General features: G+C 39.2%; 1 protein-coding gene across 2 annotated transcripts in view; it reads right to left on the reverse strand.

The window, feature by feature from the left end:
* Positions 1–22,127, reverse strand: part of SIM1 (SIM bHLH transcription factor 1) — a 69,461-nt gene that overhangs the window by 21,541 nt on the left and 25,793 nt on the right. For both annotated transcript variants that reach the window (XM_081828712.1, XM_081828713.1), the window contains one exon: positions 6,908–7,076. In XM_081828712.1, the coding sequence (XP_081684838.1) occupies positions 6,908–7,076 (169 nt within the window). The remainder of the gene's footprint in view (positions 1–6,907; positions 7,077–22,127) is intronic.

The following is a 22,127-nucleotide window of genomic DNA, read 5'->3' on the forward strand; positions in this document are numbered from 1 at the left end:
CCAGTTATCCCATCCCTCCCCCCACCTCCCCTCCAGCAACCGTCAGTTTGTTTCCTAGAGTTCAGCATCTCTTATGGTTTGCCTCCCTCTCCCTTTTCATCTTATTTTTCCTTCCCTTCCCCTATGTTCATCTGTTTTGTTTCTTTAAAAAAAAAATTACCGTTACTTTTTTATCTCTCCCAATGAATCTGTAAGCCCTCTGGGGCAAAGACTGTATCTCCAGGACTTAATACATCTCATCACTGCCCTATTTCTTTCTCTACCTCCCCTACCCTCTTCATGGGCTCATCCATCCATTAATCTTGGACACCACTGTGCCCCTGCCTCAACCATGTGCCAAGAGAATAAAAAGGCAGAAGCTGTGGTCTTGAGGTCCCACGAATGACCACATCTTATAATTCTTCTCTAAAATGTTGCCTTGCCTCCCCAACAAGACCATGCACACGGTTCCTTAAGGACCTACCTTTAGCTTTTAGTGTACATACTAGTTATTTAACTAAATATAAGAGTTAGTAAAAAACAAAGAACAAACCCATAACACAGAGGTCTCATCTTATTGAGCAGAATCTTTTCTAAAATAATGCTCAGAGGGGTGGGGTGGGAGGGATGGGGTGGCTGGGTGATAGACACTGGGGAGGGTATGTGCTATGGTGAGTGCTGTGAATTGTGCAAGACTGTTGAATCACAGATCTGTACCTCTGAAACAAATAATGCAATATATGTTAAGAAAAAAAAAAAAAAGAAGAAGAAGATAGCAGGAGGGAAAGAATGAAGGGGGGGAAATCGGAGGGGGAGACGAACCATGAGAGATGATGGACTCTGAAAAACAAATGAGGGTTCTAGAGGGGAAGGGGGTGGGAGGATGGGTTAGCCTGGTGATGGGTATTAAAGAGGGCACGTTCTGCATGGAGCACTGGGTGTTACGCACAATGAATCATGGAACACTACATCTAAAACTAATGATGTAATGTATGGTGATTAACATAACAATAAAAAATTTAAAAATAAAATAATACTCAGAGTTTCATCTATGAAGATGTTTTTAAAAAACCATAAAGGACCACTCTAATAATCTCCCGGTATTTCTGTAGGAGAGGGACACTAATCTCAAATTTATACATGGCCAGAAAATATAAACAAGCCTATAAAATTTCTGAAAAGATAACTTCATTTATTTGAAAGATGCATTAAAAACTTTTCTTGTGGTTAATGATCCAGGATTACATGTTTTCATGCTACATATAAAACATGAAATGAGGGGATGTCTCTCCTGGTAGTCATAGAAGTACTATATTTGAGAAATCCTTGGTCCTTCTTTTCTCTGGAACTTAAAAAGTTAGGCTCTTAGCATAGCAGTCACTGGTGTATTTTTGAGGTCAGAAAGCACCTTTGCAGAAACAGAGTTTTTACCTTCACCGAAAGAAAGCCAGATTGCTGGCAGTGAAAATTAAGAGGGTTCTGTGGGATTATTTAAGGTAACGGCTGTGGAGTAAAACCTGCAAGTGTTATAGCATATCTGTAACAAGTGATTAAATACTTTCAGATTTCAGAAGCACACACAGTCTTATGCATGCGCTGTTATTACAGAATTATATGGTGTATTGGTTATTACTGACTAGGGAAAAAGCAAGAGGAGGGCAGGATGATGCAATAAAACAAGAGGGCATGCACTGTCTATAATAAACGTGACAATTATAAACATGCTATAATGAGAAGTTTAAAAGGAAACAGGAATCAGGAGGTGGAATGGGGGGGCTATGGGATAGGAAGGCAATTTATTCATGATTGACATGATTAAACCATAGCAAGATAACAGCCAACTATATTAAAGTAGCCATGACTCCTTCCATAAAAACAGGTGAAAAATATTGTAACAATTGATAATAGATAAGATCTGAAAAATAAATTCTACAAATTCAACATTTCTGATTCAACAGAACTATGAAAACAAGTTGCTATTTTCATGACTATAAACCCAATAACAATAAAATACAACTGTCATAATGTATCCCCAGGCCTTAACAGTTTTGCCACTGTACAGAAAAGCACAGTAGCTCTGTGCAGAGTCTTTGGAAATCAACTATAATAGTGCCTATGAGAATTTTTCCAAAACCATTCAAAAACAATTCTGTTTTGACCTTTCTTGTCCTGAGTAATACATAGAGGTACAAAGGTGATTGAGTCATTCATTAAGTGGCTATAATATAATCAAGTCTAAAATCATTCCCAAGAGCATCTCATATCAGGAGGGGACCTGAAGGTTCATCTATTACTGCAAACTGGGTGTGACAGCAAATTACAATTTGTGCATGTCTCACATGTTCAAAGAAGGGCGCCTAAATAATTCCAAAAAGCAGCGTTACTATTTGCCATTCAGCAGACATCTTTGAGAAATTTCTAGATATGCCCAACACATCATAGAGCAAGGAGCCTAATAAATAACATTGATAGAATCATTAAATCTCCATTTACATAACTAATAAGAGGAGCAAGACAGTACCCTGTGAGTTCAGCTTTGCTCTGGAAACTGCCTCTTGAAAATTCTAATGAGAAGAATTTGCACGCTAAAAGCATGTAACCATGGAAATAACAGACAAGATTTTCTTTTTATTTTTGAGAAAAGGGGCAGAAGTATTTAAAATTAAATGCAAAAGCTTGATCATTTAGGAACCAAAAATGCATATATTATGGATCTATTAACCTATGAAGGAAAATTCAGTATGAGTTTGTCATTAACTACAAAAAATAAGCTTTAAAAGTATAATTTCAAGATAAATCTTTAAGTGATCAAATTACTCTGTAAGGAGAATTGGTGCAAGCAGCCAAGGACAAAAAGGATTTCATCCATTCTTCCTCTATAAGGCCTTTTACTTCCATAGAGAACTTTAGTTCAGACCTTCACAGATGCACGCCGGGACTATTCACATGAGGAGTCTGCCTTGCTTCAACCACCTTATGTTTTCATTCCCTGTTCAAAAGCCTTTACTGGCTCTTCACAAAACAAACTCTAAATTCCTTGGCCTGGCAGATATTTGGTACCAGTCAATGCTTCCCAACATATCATCCCTAGTCCTCATCCACAGGGACAAACTCTCCCCCACTTCACTCCAGTTCCAGTAACAATGCATCCCTGCATTTCTTCATAATCTTGGTCTTCCTGAAGTGTCCTCTCCTTTCCCTTATGCCTGTGTGCCTGAATCCTACTCTCAAAGCCAGGTCAGGCACAATGCCTCCTCCAGTCATCCAAGCCACAGTCCCTGCAACTGACACCACTCATAAAACCCTTTGTGTACACCATCTCTTTCCTATACACTACTGATTCTAATGTGTAAATTATTTCAGCTGTGCTGTAAAACTTAAGGACATTTCTTATACCACTTTTTTATATTCTAGCACCTTTCACCCAACCCCTACCCTCATTCACCACAATGGCCAGCATCTTTCCAATGGAGGTGCTCAGCTAGCATCTACTGAGTCAAAGACACATAATAGCAATGATGCATGAAAATTAAAGGTTAAGTATCCTTTCATAATACAAGGACAATTTGAAACAAATGAGACTTCTGAGTAGCTAATTTTTTTTCTTTAACACTTCTAAGGATTTGGAATCCAAGATGATGCTACCAAATTGTTTTCTTCCAGAAGATACAGTGATGAGTTTGCCCTGGATTTCATGCTTTGCCAATGTGCCAGCCCCCAGAGGGCCTTCTGCTCACCCCATGACAATTCACGATAAATGCCTGTTCCCTCATCTGTCTATAGGAGTAGCTCCTTGAAAGCAAAGGCAGTATGTTCCATTTCTGATCTCTACATATTAGTAGCCCATATAGTAGGAAGTCAGTCAATGATTGACCTAGCACCATGATTGTCTAAAGTAAACACAATTGAAGAATAACCTTTACTAGGCACATAAACATTAAGGAAACTTAATTCATGACTGTGTGATTTCAAATGAGACATATAGCCAAAATTTTAAGGACTACATATATGTAAGTACTAAGCACAAAAATGAACACACAAACATCAAGAGAAATCTTATATGGACATACATGTTTGCATGTGCATGATTTTTATACATCCTAGAATATTTCTAGAAGAAAGCACAATTTTAGAGAGGGAAAATAAGGGAATAGAGGTGTTTTTTCTACTTTCCACTCTTCTGTATTATAATTTTTTCCTGGTGCAAAAGGTGTTTTTATTATAGCACGGGGGACAGGACCCATGGGCAGAAAGGGCAGCACTGGAGTTGTGCGGAGCAATTGATTATATACTTTGGAGTTGAGGAAGGTAAAGAAAAAGGGAAGTTTCCAAAAGAACTTTCATATGCTAAAGAAGATGCGAGGGATCCTGGAGGCCTTGCTATTGTCAAGGAAGGTTGTTTTTCCCTCTAGCAAAGCATTAACATTAAGATGGGAGTTTCCTAGAGGAATGTCTACTCTACCAGCCTCAAGTACTTGTCGATGGGCTGCAGGTTATAAGGAAATTTAATTTTATCTACATTTCTTTTCTTGCCTTTGTTCTCCACATCATGCCCCCCTGAACAATTTTGACCGTTAAATCATGAAAGTTGTTGAGGATGGAAGGTCTTATCTTCTGTAACTTCTTCCTGCTAAATAGGTGCATAGAGATGTCCCTACCTATGGGTCAACATTGGTAGGTTGGAGAATTTATATATAGGAGTTACCAAAGGCAGAAACAGCCAGTCCAAGGTAGACAATCTTCTGTATTTTTTTTAAACTAGGGAACATGTGGGGTGCCTGAGTGGCTCAGTTGGTTAAGCATCTGCCTTCAGCTCAGGTCATGATCCCAGGGTCCTGGGATTGAGCCCCTCCTTGGGCTCCCTGCTCAGTGGGGAGCCTGCTTGTCCCTCTCCCTCTGCCTCTCGCCTCTGCTCCTGCACGTGCTCTCCCTCCCTCCCTCCCTCTCTGTCTCTCAAATAAATAAAATCTTTTAAAAAATAAAATAAACTAGGGAACATGTATAACTTTCAAATTAACTCCTCCTCCTTTGTGTATGACCACATGCACAAAGAGCAGTCTAATGACAGTTACAACATTTTTTAAAAAATGAGTCATCTACGGCCGCCTGGGTGGTTCAGTCGGTTAAATGTCCAATTTGTGATTTCAGCTCAAGTCATGATCTCAGGGTCATTAGATCGAGCCCCACATTGGGCTCCATGCTGGCCATGGAGCCTTCTTAAGATTCTCCCTCTGCTTTCCCCCCACTCATGCATGCTCTCTCTCTCTCAAATAAATAAATAAATATTTTTAAAAAATGAGTAGTCTACCATTAGAGCAAACTAACAGAAATTTTAGATGTTAGAGCTATGCATGAAAGAATACAGAATTAGTGAGTTTTTAGAAGTCCAGTGGGGAGATATTTTGTGGCTTAATTTCTGCATAACAACAGATAAATTCCTTCTTAACTTAGTATTTCCTAATTTAAATTCTTCTTTCATCTATGTGTTAAACATTCCTGTATATTTAAGGATAAAATTACCTGAAGGCATAATTGACCCTTCCAAGTAATAAAAAGAGAGAGTAAAATTTTTTTCCCAAGGTACAAGATTATAATAAGAAAAGCTTCTCAGATGTTCAATAAAAAGAAGCAACTCCTCTTCCACAGTGACTTTAACTAAAATGTACTTTTTAAGTAAAGTGTTCAGTCCTCATAACAGAGGGTGGACACTGAAAACTGTCTAGACATCACGTATCAACTCCCTCTCTTTTGTCAGAGTAAAGAGATCTAGCCTTCTGTGGGAGATTTTAAATTGTGTGACATAAGTCTCTTGTGGGGGCCATGATCTTCTCATCTTTAGATACCAAGCTGCTAAAATAATCTAGCAAATAGTAGCTTCTTAGTAAGCATTGGTTCAATAAATGACATTTCTTCAAACAGTATATACATTTGTAGAAATCAACAGAGTAATATAGCTCTGAGAAGTAAGGAAATAACAGTTTCTGTAACTAGTAGATGGCCAGTTTTACTCTAAAAAATATATTTAAAACATAAATGATAAAGACCACTTAGACAAAATAACTCCAAATCCAGTCTGGCTTTATATAAGCCTAGGAATCATCTCCTGGGTTACTCTAGTGATGTGGTGCTATAAGCAAAAGGATAGAGGTAAGATGGTCCCAAGATCCTAGGAGTAGAGAATCCCCAGTTCTGTCCTACTTCTTTCAGGCCAGGAGAGAGCTGTGCACATATCTTGGCACAGTCTAGTTTCTGTATCTCAGTGACTGATCAGAAAAATAATTTTTTCCTTCCTAGAATACAGACTCATCCTTGTGCCTTGCAGTATTTCTGGAATATCTCCTCTGGGTCTCATCAGCTCACCACCTTGTAAAGATGAGAAGAGAGTTGCTTTTCCTATCATTACTCCCATCTGGTAGATTCTATTTCCCTCCTTCCCCAGATAGTCCTCCTGTGCACAAATCTCATGACGAGATGCATCCTTGATTCTTTGCCTCTGCCTCTTCATTTCCTTCTACTTCAGTTCCTGTCCTAAGAATCAGTTTTACTATGTTAAGCTCTTGTTTTCCATATTTTGCTATGCTGGCTACATCTTTTTGGTCAGGATCAATTTCTTTGAAAAAACAAAGTTACGGCTCCAACTGCAACTGAGACTCTCACCATCTTCGTATAAAAGCAGCAAACCACAAGATCATTTCAAATTTTTACTAGCATAGTTATTTTAAAAGGAGAGGAGCAGGATGAAGATAGTTTTAGAAAGCTTTCCAGATACATAGAAGTTTTAAATTTATTACAACCAGATAATGAATTTCAAACTGTTTTAATATTTCCTCAACTTTGAGTCCAAACCAAGTCTCTCTCTCTCTCTCTCTCTCTCTCACACACACACACACACACACACAAGAAAGTTGCAAAATGGCAGTGCACCCACCTGAGGATACGGGGATGTTCTGGATTTTGACTTTGAGCTGGAAAGCCTGGACTTGGCCCCCTTCCTGTTGTCAGTCATGGTAGGAGTGGAGCTGCTGGTGTAGGAGAAGGCTGGTTTAGAGACTGAGATCTGATCCAGGGAGAGCTGCAACCCTTTGTATTCCGTGTCCCTGTAGGGTGAGAGGACACAGCCCTTAATCTGCCACCACAGGAAATGGCTACATGTGTTCTCTCACCAGGAAAGGCAGTAATCCATATTTGAAAAGGAAGCAAGCAAAAGTTAGCCATATAACTGGTCGCCACGAACACCTTGATTATTTTAGAAATGCCTAACATTTAACTAATGTATACAGAGGTAGCTGTATACAGCCAAATTATGATATGCTCATGAAAATGTTTTGATTTTAAAACACATTTTTGATTATTTTTATAAGTAGAAAATAAATCCATAATTCAACTTCTCTGAGCTTTTGTGTCCTCATTGGTGAGGTATAGATTATAAAATCGACTCTAAAGGATTTTCTGTCTAGGGTGAATTCAACAGACAACTGACCATCTGATGCTATCGGATTATTGGCAAGAAGAAGGTCAGCTGTTCCAAGATCAGTCATTGTGGCAAACATTCCTAATATTTTTATAGCTAGCAAACCAGTGAAACTAGGCTACTAAGTAATTAAAAATCCCTTTTAATAGGCTAACTGATTCAGTTACATTAGGGTACATTTTACCATCAGTTATTTCCACTTCATCTTCAATAAATACCTATTAAGCTCCTAGTACATACCAGGTTTTGTGTTATCTGGAAACGAAAGAATGAGTAAGATGCCTAGAGTCCCTGCCCTTCCGGAGATTACAATCTATTTCCAAGAAGAAACAGTGAACAAATATTAATTAAACATAATCACTGCAGACTGTGATGTGAAGAGGATAAAGAGTATGTCTTGGAGAGTTCTTTACAAAGGTATGTGGTATGAGGTATTTAGTGACTGAAGATGACAGCTATCACCTCAGCCCGCTCCAGGCAGCAGAGAATCTTGACTGACTCCTCAGTTTTCATAAGAGGATATCAACCTTTCCCACTGGCAGCCAAAATAAAATGTTTCATAGCCTTCTTTATGAGGACTCGTGGGAGAATTTCCTTTCAGGTTCTAGAACTAGTTGGGCTGTTCCTGGGTAATTGATTTCTTTTTCTCTCACAGACACCGTGAATCATATAACCCATCATATTTCCCCCGTTGCCCTGGAAGTCAAAAAGCCCTGAGCCCCAAATCTGATTTGTAACCACCTCTAACAAGTGGACAAGTCCTCGGGGCAGGCATTTTGTGCAACAAACCTCACTGGCTTCTTTCATTTTTCTAATTTTATTTTTCCTTTTTTTCTAATGGGTTCACCTTTCTAAAAAATGTACATGCATTTTTCCGAAATACTCTTTGGATTAAGATAGGTATATTAAATGTAATAAACTAATAAAGTTAGATATGTTAAAGGTAGATTTCCAGGGATCAGCAAAGATTCATTTATCTTCTCTTCCTTTTCCCTATTTGTTCTTCTACAGAGAGATCAGGCAAAGGCAAAAGGATAATTCAGGCAAGGAGTCCCTCAAGTGACAAGGGATAGAAATCAGCTAAAACAGGTTCAATAATATCACTGCCACAAACTACAGTGTGCTGGTATATGTCAGCAAGTTACAATGACTTTATATCAAATAGTGCATCTACTCAGTGCAAGTTAAAAAAAATTATCCTATGTTAGCAACAAAAATTTAGAAGGTGGGCATGCAATTTGTCTTCTGGGCTTGGGAAGTTGAATCATATGACTGGTCTGCTTTACTACTCTAATCATCTCCCAAGGAAAACACACAACACAGAGTCATTGCACTCTCAGATCAGAAATTCAATGCCCTCCAAAATGTGGTTCCCACCTATTTTTCTGACAGTATCTGAAAATTTTCCTTCATCAGCCCCTCACTTTACCCAAAATAGTTCTCCCCAAACTAACCTCATACTTTCCTCTCTTCCTCCTCCAACACATTCCTATAGAACTCCTCTAATGAAGAACTGTCTTAAATCCTACTTGCCTCTGAAGCCCTTCCCAACTGCTAACCCCATTCATTCCTTCAACACATGTTTACTGAGTGAGTGACTCTGTGGAGGCCCTGGGGACACATCAATAAACAGAAGGACTAAGTTGCTGTGCTCATGAAGAAGACACCAGGGCCAGTTCCTGAGGGAAGTAGGGCGGGGACCAGAAACTATCTCCAATCTTATTTTTCAAGTGATAATGTCTAATCTTTCCTAGGGATTCTAAGTTCCTAGAGGGCAAGAGTCAAGAGACATTCTAGTATGTTCCAATGGCAACTGCATAATATTTCACACATTTGGAAGAGGAAGAAGATAAAGACGCAACTCAGAAAGGACTGTTGTCCTCAGTGACTATTAATAACCAGCAGCCCAACAGTATGTCTCTGTTGGAAAAGACCCTCCTGGGCGGTGAGTCCCATGAACCACCTGCCCTGAGATCACATGCATGTGACAGTGAGCAAGATGGGCTCTGACAGGAGGTAGAGCTCCCTTGCTTGGGTATCTCCTGTGTCAAATGGGTACTAGTATATCCATTCAGTCCCTTCCCAACAGGACCTAGACTGAAAACAAAAACCCTGCACCCCTGAACATATGGCCACATAATTTTTAAAACACACTCTTAATGCAACATTTCAGCACAGAGACTTCATGGTGATAAATAGACAGTAAACAAGGATTCATTTCTCTCATGTACACCATCAGACCCCCAAAATATGTATCTCAACTACTGAAGAAGTCTTTCCGAAGTTTTTGCATAGTTTCCAATGATAGAAATACTCTGAATAGGCTTAAATAAAAATTCAAAACCAATAAACGATTTGAAATTCTGCACAGTCACATGAAAATGTTAAGAACTATAAGAATAGTTATGCAAATACTTTCGGTAAAAAAAATTTAATATTTTGGTGCACATCTAAAAAGACCACAAAGAATCCACCAAAACAGCAAAAGATCATGAGGTCAGATAGACCATGGTTTGAGCCACTTACTGTGTAACAACCCATCTAGACCTCAATTTCCTCTTTATAGCTCATAGAGATGGATGTGCTAAGGTTTAGAAAAGTATTATACGAAAAACTCATAGCACAGTGCCTAGAACATAGTAAATGCTCAATAAATACTAAGTATTATTTCTTCACTTCCACACTTTGTGGTGCTTTTCTGGCACCTGATTTCCCCAAAACAATAGTTCCACTTTGGTAGCGATTGTGATACATTTTATTACAAACACCTCCTTATGGTGTATTTCTTTCCTCTCTACCGCTAACTCATATTAATTTGCTCTGTTGCTTCTTAGTCTGTAAACTCTATTGCACTATGGCCAAAATACTTACTAAATAAGGTAAGCTCTTCATGGCTAAGTAAGCAAATGGGGACTTCAGAGCTGCACAGACCTGACATGCTGAAAGGAGTTCAGCCTTCCTATTCCTCTACCAACTCAAAGATGTGTTAAGACGAAAAGCACAATAAAAAAATACCCACTTAAAGACATTTCAAGTACAGTTGATGTGCTGCCAAGAGCAGCTCTGAATGACAGATTCACTAAGAACAAAGCATTTGTTTTACTTTTAGAATTCTATTAAATTGGAGCATTTCATTTGTATGGATTAAAGGTCTAGATGCTGATGGGAATCACATTATGGGTTCCATTTCCCTCCTCCAAACTCAGACACTCCCTCCCTTCTCCTCAGTGAGGCATATTCTGGTATCTCTCACACACACAGACACACACACACACACACACACACACACCACACACATCCTCAAAGTTAGGTATATGCCTAGTAAAGCTGTTCAATGTTCCCCTGTGGAGCGGGACAAAATAAAATACTTGGGTGCACAGCCCTTGGACTCTGCAATGAGTATAGGGAGGAATTTGACTTAGCTGACTTTAATAAAGGAGGGACAGGACACAGCCCTACTCTACTTCTAAAGCTTTCCTGAAAAGTACCACCTAGACCATGTTCAGGACTCCACAGTCTCCGCTCACTAGGGCAGCTCATGCTGTTCTCCCAGATACAATCGGCATATCAAAAGAGGAACTGTGGCATATGCCTCTTGGCATATTTTTCAAAATGGTTATTGATATCAATTTACATTTTTTCTTCTCCCTTGAGTGACCTCTACTAGAGCTGCAGACATCAGGTACCTCAGCTCCGAAAGCAATGTGAAATGGGTAATTTGCAGTCACTAGGACTTGCAGCTTGTCAATCTCACTCGTATTTGCACAGACCAAAGTAATCCTCTTATTCCATTATGGACAGTCAGAAATCATTCAATTTGCAGAATTAACCATCTGAGTCTACTCTAAACTTTGTAATAGTCATGTACATATTTGGAATTACTCAAATTCCAATAGAATAAAAGGGGCCATTTTTGCATTATTGGCCTTCTCGGCCTTCCCTTCAGCAATATGCCATGACCACCCATGAGGTAAGTGCCATATGGGAACCTCAGTGTGATACCCTTGCAAAGCAAATAAGAGTTATCTTCATCACGAAGAGTACTTTTAGCTTCAGAGAAATGCATTAATATAATTTCTATCATTTTGACCGGGAGACTGGTGTCCATGATGTCAACAGCAGCACTACTATATTTACAACCTTCAAGTGAGTTGGAATGATTGCACAGAGAAGCAATCAGCAGTATTTGATCAGCTCATGTTGAGTCAAGATTCTTCGCAAGAACCTTTCCTCTTCAACTCTGCCATATCCTATTGCGCTTCCATTTTAGACAAGTAACTTTTTGCTTCTGTCATGTCAGTTTTGAAGCTGGCCATTGTGAAGTGTCTTTGCTGGCTTTATGTTATGGGCAATACTTAAAAGATGTTGCCAGATTTCCCAATTGAGCTATTTAAAAAAAAACAAAACAGCTGAAGGTGATCAAATTACAGAGGAAAACGTGGAAACAGAGACATACAATTGATTTAGCTCCAAAGGCGCTGACTGCAATAAGCAGAGGATTGCATTAAACTGTGATCGGATTAAGTAGGAACGACTGCGTCTATACTAAACTTTTTAATTGGATTCTCGAATCACTGTCACACGAAGTGCATGACCTTCTTTATATTCTGGCAGAGTTACCGCCTGGCCACTGGGTAAACCTCTGCAGCAGAGAGACCTAGTTTATGTTTCATTTTCAGGCTCCCATGGAGCCCAGCAGAAACAGCTGATAAGGAGGATTCCATACTGTGAGAGGTTCACAAACGAAGACATCTGCTGGGAAATTAGGCTAAGGCACCCTTGGAAATATAATAGTCTCATACTAATAAGTGGATTTGTGTTTGCTCCTTGTGGTTTTCTCCATTTGCTTTGGTGATTTCAGTAGTTCCCCAAAAGTCTTTGGTTTTACATAAACACTGCCTCTGCCTAGAAACATCTTTCTCCTCTATTTTGTAGGTCTTATCCAACATGCTATGGAGTGGATAGCAGGACAAGGGGGAGGGATGGCTTAGGCACAAAGTCTGCCATCACATTGTAATTTCAAGAAGGAAAGATTGGGGGGGTGTAAACAGTAGGCAAACAATAACTAAAAAGGAAGTAAAAAACTGTAATATTTTGGTAAGATGTTGCAAAGTCAACCATCCTCACAACAGGGATTACGGAATACCTTTGCACAAACCCATGACACAAGTTGCAATATAGCTAAGTCCAGACCTGCCACGACATGCATCTGAATTCGTTTCTTCCCCTCACAGGCCACAGTGATTTCCTGCTCCCCCCTCTCAGCTCCTACGCAGGTCACTGCTTCTAACACTCATTTAGCACATCTAGTTCCTGTCACACAGTGTGGTGAATGGTGTATCTGACAACAATCTCCCAAATTCCTTCTCTTACGATAGTCTCTATTGACTGTCTAGCACCATATCTTACAGAGAACAGATGCCCACTTGCAAGTGATTAACAAAATAATTCTCAACGCAATAAACTTTTATTCTTCTCAAATCCAAATGACCAAATGACCAAAAATTCAAAAACTGGCAAACCTTTCTACATAAGTAAGAAAAAAAAAATCTACTAAGTAAGCAAGTTTATGTGAGGGATTTTTAAATTCCAAGATTATAATTGATAATGATCATTCTGATATCCTGTGAGATCTTAAAGAAACAAATCATGTTATTATTTTAGCATTATGCATATTAAGAAAATGCACTTATTTTTCGTCAAGTTACAATTCAGGCATGGTATATGTGATACTTAAACTAGAATACTAAATTAATTTTATCCTCAACAATTTATTCAGGATAATTATAACTGTATTGAAGTAGCGAGGAGGAATAGTACTTTAAACCTCAGAGAAATAACTTCTACAAATTGATAATACAATATCTCTGAAATAGAAAAATGTGAAAAGGATGTAAACAACGTACAAATTGCTAAGGAACAATTTTTTTTTTAAAGTTTAGCCCACTTGTAATAACCTATATGAATTAAGGCAACTATCAGATTTTCTTGTCATTTTTATCTTTCAAATCAACGAAGATTTTATTTTAATGACAATAAATCTCAATGAAGACAAGGTGAAATAAATTGGCGTTCTTATATACTAATGCTAAAAAGAGTAAACTATCAGTGTTTATCAAGAGTCTTAAGAATGTTCATTCCTTAAATTCAGTAATTCCACTTCTAGGAATATGTCTTATGAAAACAGTCAGAGATGAGTATCAAAAGTCTATATACAAGGGTACTTAGCATAATTTCTTACATTTAATTGTAAATAAGTAAATAAAAACCAACAATAGAACCATTACTTAATTATGGCATACCCATGTGATAAAATATTATGCAGTCATTAATTTTTTTACTCTAATGATGTGAAAAATACTATTGATAGAGTGAAAACTTATCTCTTTTTAAATTAACATGTACCATATATGCCCGTATTTGCACATACATGTGGTGGGAAGCAAAAAATTAAAATGTTAACAGTGACTATCTGGAAAATAGATTAAAGATGTTCTTTATCTTCTCTTTATTCCTCTCTATACTATCTTAATTCTTTCTGTAATAAACATGTATGACTTTCATAATCAAAAATATTTCGTGAAAAAGAAACTCTAACTGAGGCAAACTTCAGGTACTCCCACCTGATATTGAAATGGTTCCCCAATTTCTCTTCCTTGTATTTCCAGGATTTCTTCTTTGTGAATAATATTAAATTATGGAACTTCTTTTCCCATAGGCTCAACTTCTCATGAACACCATTTATAATTTTAAAATGTCCAAATGTTCATACGCTCTCTCGGTGCCTATACATTTCACTTACTTTCTGATCTATTTTCCACCCTTCCTACCTTACAGAATTATCTGTCTCTGAAGACTTTCATGTGAACTCTATGACTCTATGTTTCCTTTGTTGGAGAATATAACTTAAATTATTACTTATAGTTGAAAAAAAAGAAAGTCTTGCCATGTAGTTTCTTATAACAGTTCAGCTTCCTGTGAGTTATAGATGGCATATTTATCATTGTTTAAATAGAGTAAACCTTACTTTGGGGGCCACATTTTTTGTTCTGAAAAACTTAATTTTTTATGCTCAGAAATTCATTCTGTATCTATAGCTAGTAAAGTTTAGATGTATTTGTAAATCCTACAGATCTAAGTTCCAAATTCTATTGATATTATAGCTTTTTTTGTTTCTTATTTTCTCAAAGTTTGGCCAGGGATGGGGGGCAGTTAGGGAGGTATTGGTCTTTAAAGGTTAGATCCGAACAAATTAAATGAAAATGTGCTGCCTCTTTCACCAAAGGCATAAGTTTAAAAATGCCAATCTCCTTTTCTACAATCAAGGCCACTAATTAGGCCTCTTCTAGGGGAAAAAAAAAAAGGCCAATACTTTTAAGAATGTTCGCAAATAGCAAATAAAATGCATACATGCTATTCTGCCGGCCCCCTGCTTTCCGTGTCTTTCCATTCTTTTTCACCTCCCCATGCTCTGTGTCCATCCCCCTCACCTCACTGTCATTTTATTAAGCTGACGTTTTTCAAATGTATGTTCCCTTCAGAACTTGCCAATACCCAAGATAGATAAGCAATGGGGAACCCATCACCTAACACCTTATATTTGGTTGAGATTCTATTCTCCACAGGAATAGCTTTCTCACCCAGTTCTGACTCTTACAAAGCTTCTTCTTAAACCCTAAAAATAACCCCCTGGCATAGAGGGTGAAAAAGCACACCTCCTATTTTCAACTTCACACAAACTCCTAGAACAGAAAAAAATACTTGTAATCACAAAGAAATAATCTTCCCACAACACTGAGAAATTTGCATTCTGAACTCAAGACCAGAGGGTCCCAAAACTCCCACAGTTTGTGGTGAGACCCCACAAGGCTAAACCTCATGGCACCTTTGAAATCTCTGCCCTTTTCAACACAACACAAAGGCGCGGGCATTTCTGCAGATAATAGAAAAGTAGAACCTCAGGCTTTGAACTCTCCAGGAAAAGACACAGCAAAAATGATGGCATGATGTGATGTTTTCAAATGCACAAATCTTCATTTGTTTAACTTAAATGTTTTAAAATATGTCCTATAGCATTTATTCTTGATTAAACCTCTTCTAGACAGTTAATCATTAACGGTTTCTTTACAGTTGCTGTGCAAACAGTTCATTCATACCTATGACATATCAAATCTCACAGACGTGTTCTTTAATTGGATTCATTTATTTCTAATCTCCCTAAGCCCTTACTACTGTAATGCTTGACTAAATATACATTAAACTCTATTATTTAAATGGCTAAAATAAATTTGAGGTGTATTTTATGAATAAAAATTCACAATTCAACAAATGTTCTGCCATTATCATCATCATCATTATTATTATTATTATTATTATTATATGCATTGCTGTTGAGGCATTTTAAACTGCCTGGTAGATAAGTTGTGTTTAAACAACTTTAAATAGGGACACCTGGGTGGCTCAGTCAGTTGAGCAGCTGCCTCTTTGATTTCAGCTCAGGTCATGATCTCAGGGTCCCAAGTCCAGCCCCAGGAGGAGCCCTGCCAGGGGCTCCACACTCAGCGGGGAGTTTGCTTGAGGATTCTGTCTCCCTGTCCCTCTGCCCTCCCCACTTCTTGTGCATGCTCTCTCTCCGTCTCTCTCTCTTTCTCTCTCCAAATAAATAAATCAATCTTTTTTTTTTAAGATTTTATTTATTTATTTGACAGAGAGACACAGCGAGAGAGGGAACACAAGCAGGGGGAGTGGGAGAGGGAGAAGCAGGCTTCCCGCCGAGCAGGGATCCCTATGCGGAGCTCGATTCCAGGACCCTGGGATCATGACCTGAGCCGAAGGAAGACGCTTAACGACTGAGCCACCCAGGCGCCCCTAAATAAATAAATCTTAAAAAAAAATAAGCAACTTTTAACAAAGTAAGTGTTTAAACAAAATAAGTTCTGAATTATCACTAGAGATTTTGGATTGCCCACCAAAATGCCCAAATTTTCATTGCCTTTCTATTTGGAGTCAGAGAGCTTATACAATACTACACAGACTATAAAGTTATTACTAGAGTTCATTACCAGAGATACAATAGGCAGCTGCCTGCATTTATGACTTGTAGGGCTTGAGAAGTTTCCTTGGCCCCCACAAAGGTATCTCAAGAATGGTCTACTGGCTTATACTTAAAATCTACTATTAGATATTTATTTCTTTGGCTTTAGACAGATGGCTCAGAAAAGGTTAACAGAGTAAGTCTCATCTGTTATTTTTCATTGGTTCAGTTTAGCAGCTACTTTCTTTAGAGCAATGGTTCTCAAACTTCATGCATCAGAAGCCCCTGAAGAGTTTATTAAAACTCAGCCTGCTAAGCCCCACCCCTTAGAGTTTCTTATTTGCAGGTCTCGGGAGGAGCCTGCAATTTGAATTTTTAACAAGCTCCTGGGGGGGATGGTGCTGATGCTGCCAGTCAGGGGACCATATTTTGAAAACTGGAGCCATTGTTATGTGGGATAAGAAAACTAAAGAAATCAGATGAAAGGGGCCCAAAGAGAAGATGGAAAACCACTGTAAAGGGAGGGGACATTCCAAAGACAAACTTCACACTTTCCCCAGGGCCCAGCCTTACTGCATATTTCACCAGCCTATTCCCATCCCGATCCCTGTTCGTGTCCTTTCAGCCTCCTCTGGGGACACTGCCTGCTCCTGCAGATCCCACAACATGGAGAGCTACAGGGCTTGGTCTTTAGGCTGCATCTCAGTTACCACTCACTCTCCAGGGATCTCATGCACTTTTGCTGGCTTTAAATCCTATACATTGATGACCCACCATCTCTAGCCAGACCTCCCCACTCCATGATACCCAGATCCAACTGCCTGCCTGACATTATCACTTAAATGAATGACAGGCATCTCAAACTAAATATGTCCACACACAACCCTTGATTGTTGCCCCTGTCTACAAATCTGCCCCTTCCCACCATTCACCCAAGCCCCTCAGGCTAAAAACTTAGATGCTGACCTTGACTCCTCATTTTTTCACAACTTCCATCTAGTCCATCTGCAAACCCTATTTGTCTATTTTCAACACATCCTGAATCTGACCCTCCATCACTACCTCCCTCTTTCAAGCCATCATCTTCCCTCACCTAGGCGATGGCAATCATTTCCTAACTGGTCCCCCTGCCTCTACCCTCCATCTTTCCCTAAGCCTATTTTCCACACCAGCCAGATGACCTTTTCATAGCTTAAATTAGTTCATGCCATGCCTCTGCTCAAAAATCCAGGGACTTCCCAAAGCCTTCAAGACCCAGCATGGTCTGACCCTGCCTATTCTAGCATCAACTTCTTATGCCCTTCCCCTCCTTTTCTCTTCTCCAGCTACAGTGACCTTCTCATTCATCGGCTTACTTACCTAGTTTGTTTCTACCCCAGGGCTTTTGCATTTGCTTCCCACTGCTGGGAATACTCTTCTTACGGGTCTCAGCATGACTGCCTCCCTCCCTTCATTCAGGAGTCTTCAGAGAGGCCTTCCCCAACCACTCTTTGTCCTGCTTAATTTTTTCCTTTCATTTCGTGATATTGTAAGACATATTTATTTGTTTATAAGTACTATCTGTTTCTTCCCACTAAAATTTACCCTCCACGAGGGTAGGGATGTTGTCCGTGTTGGTCACGCTACAACCCTCCTACAGACCCTGGCACCCATTAGGCACTGGGGAAAGACTTGCTGAGTGAATGCAAGAACCATCCCATTTGCAGAAGGAAGGACTATACTCTACAACTCTTCTTACCATCCTCTTAGTTATAGCAACAAAAATTAAGCTAATTCTAATGATAGAGATTTGTTTATAATGAAGGTCCTATTGAGTCAATGGGGAAGAGACACAAATAGAAAAGAGATGATAATGTAGCGTATCTAAATATTTTCCCCTGATTTTCAATTAGCTCTCACAATAAAATGCTACCCTGCATTTTGTTATTTCTTTAACTGCTCTAATTGGAAGAATGAAATTGACACTCACTCTGCCCTCTGCTTATGGGCTTCATCCTTCCACCATTCCTGAGCTGGAACCCTGCAGGGTTCCATTACCCAAATCCAGCACAACAAATGCTTCACTTTGCCAGGACTGTAGTAAGATTTCAACAGCTAATAGAAATGCTATGACTTTCAACAGTCTTAGTCTCTGAACGCCTTATAAAATTTAAAATGCAAAACCTTGTGTTGCATTTGGTTCATTTCAAAAAAAAAAAAAAGCTGCTCTTTTCCTGTCATACATTTGGACACCAATATCAATTAATGGGAGTGTTGAAAGAAGTAAATCTCATGGGTTCTTACCTTCAGCCACCAGAACCCATTATAATCATCCCAAGTGCAGAGAGTAAAATGAATGACCAAGGAGCAACAACAAGCTGTAAACCCCTAAAAATGCTCAGAACCAGGGATTCTATTTTTGTAATGGTTTTCAGTAGGAGGAGGCAAGAGACAGCACGTTCTCAGATTGCATTACCAGAGAGTGTTGCTATTCTCAGAGAGATGTAAAAAGTGGCAAGGGACTTGGGTTTAAAAGTACAAACAGAGAGAGAATCCCACCTTAATGGGTACCATTATGACATCCAGTTCAATATAATGAGGCTATTTCCATGGTCTGGCCAGCAGCCCATATTAACACGGCTTTACTGATGTGGATACAACAAATTCTGTTTGAACAAGAAATCCCCAGGAAAAAGAGAGAGAGAGAGAGAGAGATATCCTTTCACAGTCTCATTTAACAATCAATCAAAGGGGAAAATACCCTTCCAGTAAAGACAGCAATGCCCATTTGAATCCTGGTAAAATATTAGATGTTCCAAATAAAATAGTGTTCTGTGGGGATGGATCGCTGTTCTGTGAGAATGTCATAACTGTTGATGCCTAAACTGGCGAAGGGGAGGTGGGGTCGGGCCCAGGGATTAAGCACATTGCATGGCAGCTGACTAGGTTCTGAGTACGCCAAAACTTCTGTGAAGCTATTAGGTCACTTTGTGGAGACCCCGTATTGAACTCTTTTAGTAAACTATCCATAGACTTTTGCAAAATCTCTTCAAAGTGTCCTATTACTTCCCAAGTATTAGGTGGAATCATATGAAATTGCCAATATTGGACTGCTTCAATGTACATAAATGGCAATTACATACGGTTCACCCTAGTACAATGTTACCAACTTAAAGATAGCTTGTCAAAGAGGAAATCAGGTGGGCCCTGGAGTCCCGTCCCTGGGTTGGCACGTCCACTCAATAGCTGTGTTGTGTTGGCTAAGTTACTTGGCTTCTCTGAGCCTCTGGAACAAAGTAGCAGCCCCTCAAATATAAGTCCTTCTTATTCCCTGACCTTTCTAAGTATGGCAACAAACAGAGCACCTTCCCACCCTCCCTCACTTGCACCTGACAATCACAGTCTTTCCAGGGCAGGGCAGCCAGGGAATGACCTCTTACAAAAGAAAAGTTAAAAGTATTACAAAGACCTAAAAATCATTAGAAACTTTTTTTAATGTAATAAATCTGCAAAGACTATTTTGACTCTCATGTGATTCTTCATTTTAAAACTCACTAAGATTCCTAATCCTATTAGAAGTCAACCCCACAAAACACCGAAATACTCCATTCAAAGCAGAACAAAAAGCAGCTCAATATCATTCCAACAGGATAAAAATCAACTTGGCACACACAACTGCTCTCTCTGGCTGACATAATGAGATACACAGGACCCACCATGGGCAACAGTGTTTTTGTCAGAGTTAAGATGGACTCCTTACCTTGCAGCCCATCCTGATCTCCCTCACACACACATATGCACAGCCCTCCCCGGGGGCTCAGCTGCTCTCCCTGCTCCACTCCCTCCCCGCCATCTAACCAAGGGGAGTCTGACCATACCCGCAAGCTTATTCCCCAGGTGACCTTAAGAGTGCCAAGGCACTTTGGGCTTTCTTCTAATTTTGGATGGAAGCGCTTCCCTCCAGGAAGGAATCTGTCATCAGCAAGCCTATAGGGAAATCACACTGGGATAGAGCTTGTACTTGTGCTTATTTCTTTTTCCAGCAGGTACTGTCTCATTCATTTTGATATACCCAGAACTTGGCACAGTGCCTGACACATAATAGGTGCTCAAGAAAACATTTATGAATGCTTAAAGGCCTACTAGTCCTAATCATCTGAAGTAGGATCTAACATCCATTCCAGATGGATCAGCATGATTGGTGATTTCTCATTCTTGGGCAACACTCTGCCTTCCTAAGACTCATGCTTTCCCTCCTCCAGCCCAAAGACTCACAGACATTTATTTTGTGTTTATTGGCAAGCCAAAAATTATTTTATTTAATTTCACTGAAATAACCACCCTAATAATTCACATTTACTCAATGTTACTTTGTGTAGGGCACAGGGCCAAGAACCTCACACATTTCCTGATTTAATGTTCACAATAAAATAGATATTACTGAAATAGATATTACTACTACCCACATTTTACAGGTTAAAAAAAATAACAAGGTAAGCAATTTGCTCACAGCCACAGAGATAGCCAATAGCAGCACTGGAATTCGAATAGGCAGTAGACCCATAACCCAAGCTCTTAACTAATATGCTATGTTGCATAATAAAGTAGTGATATCTCATTTCATAATATGTTTTGCAAGTATCTTATAATGCATTCCTATGGTTATCAGGGTTGAAACATCTAACTAAAGAGCCTAGGGGTTAGACTGCATCATATTCTAATAGCATTATGCTTATGATGTCAAACACAGCACTGGGGAGGCCTTCTGGCTGGCCCTGCAAATCTGGAACCAAAGAATCAGGTTCTTTGCACCTCCCTCTCCTCCAGTCTGCTGATGTTCATTGTCCTAATGTATACCTCACGTTGCTTTCTACAAATAATTTTTAAAATACAACCATTATACATGTGGCAATTCTGTGTATTCATTTCACTAAGATTCTACATTCCATTCAGAATACTGACATCCTTTCCAACTTTAAAAACTGTGTCCTTGGGGTGCGTGGGTGGTTCAGTCAGTTAAGCGTCTGCCTTCAGCTCAGATCATGATCTCAGGGTCCTGGGATCAAGCCCCATGTCGGGCTCCCTGGAGAAGTCTGCTTGTCCCTCTCTCCCTGCCTCCACTCGTGTTGTCTCTCTCAAATAAATAAATATTTTTTAAAAACTGTGTTCTAGGTCTAAATGCTATATACCAGATGCTAATATATATAAATATATATTATATATATGTTACTAAGGCTGGGTGAACATGTTCAAGATATATACCAGGACTAATCTGAGAAAGGTAAGAGGCTTAGAGAAAACAATCACCAAACCTGATGAAGCATGTTCAGTTCCAACAAAAAAGCTCAGGGTAAAAAGGTGAGAGAAGGAAAGAAAACCAGGTCAGATAAGAACAACAAGACAGGCACTGAATCTAATTTGAAGAGCAATACTAATTGTGCTATAATGTTCATGGAAAAAAGACCAGTGAGACAAATGTGCATATGCATATGTCACCATTCCATCTCAAAAGACCCTACCTCTGCTTCCACCCCTACATTCTACTCCTTCCCTAATAGCTCCACCATTCAAGCTTCTCTGAATTTTTGCTCTCAACAAATAGCACAAGTGTGCCATATCATTTCAAACTGTGCTAATCTGAGTTCTTAAATATTTAAATGGAAC

This window comes from Leptonychotes weddellii, chromosome 8 (genome assembly GCF_054177405.1).
Source record: "Leptonychotes weddellii isolate Sample4059 chromosome 8, ASM5417740v2, whole genome shotgun sequence".
In the NCBI taxonomy this organism is placed as follows: Eukaryota; Metazoa; Chordata; class Mammalia; order Carnivora; family Phocidae; genus Leptonychotes; species Leptonychotes weddellii.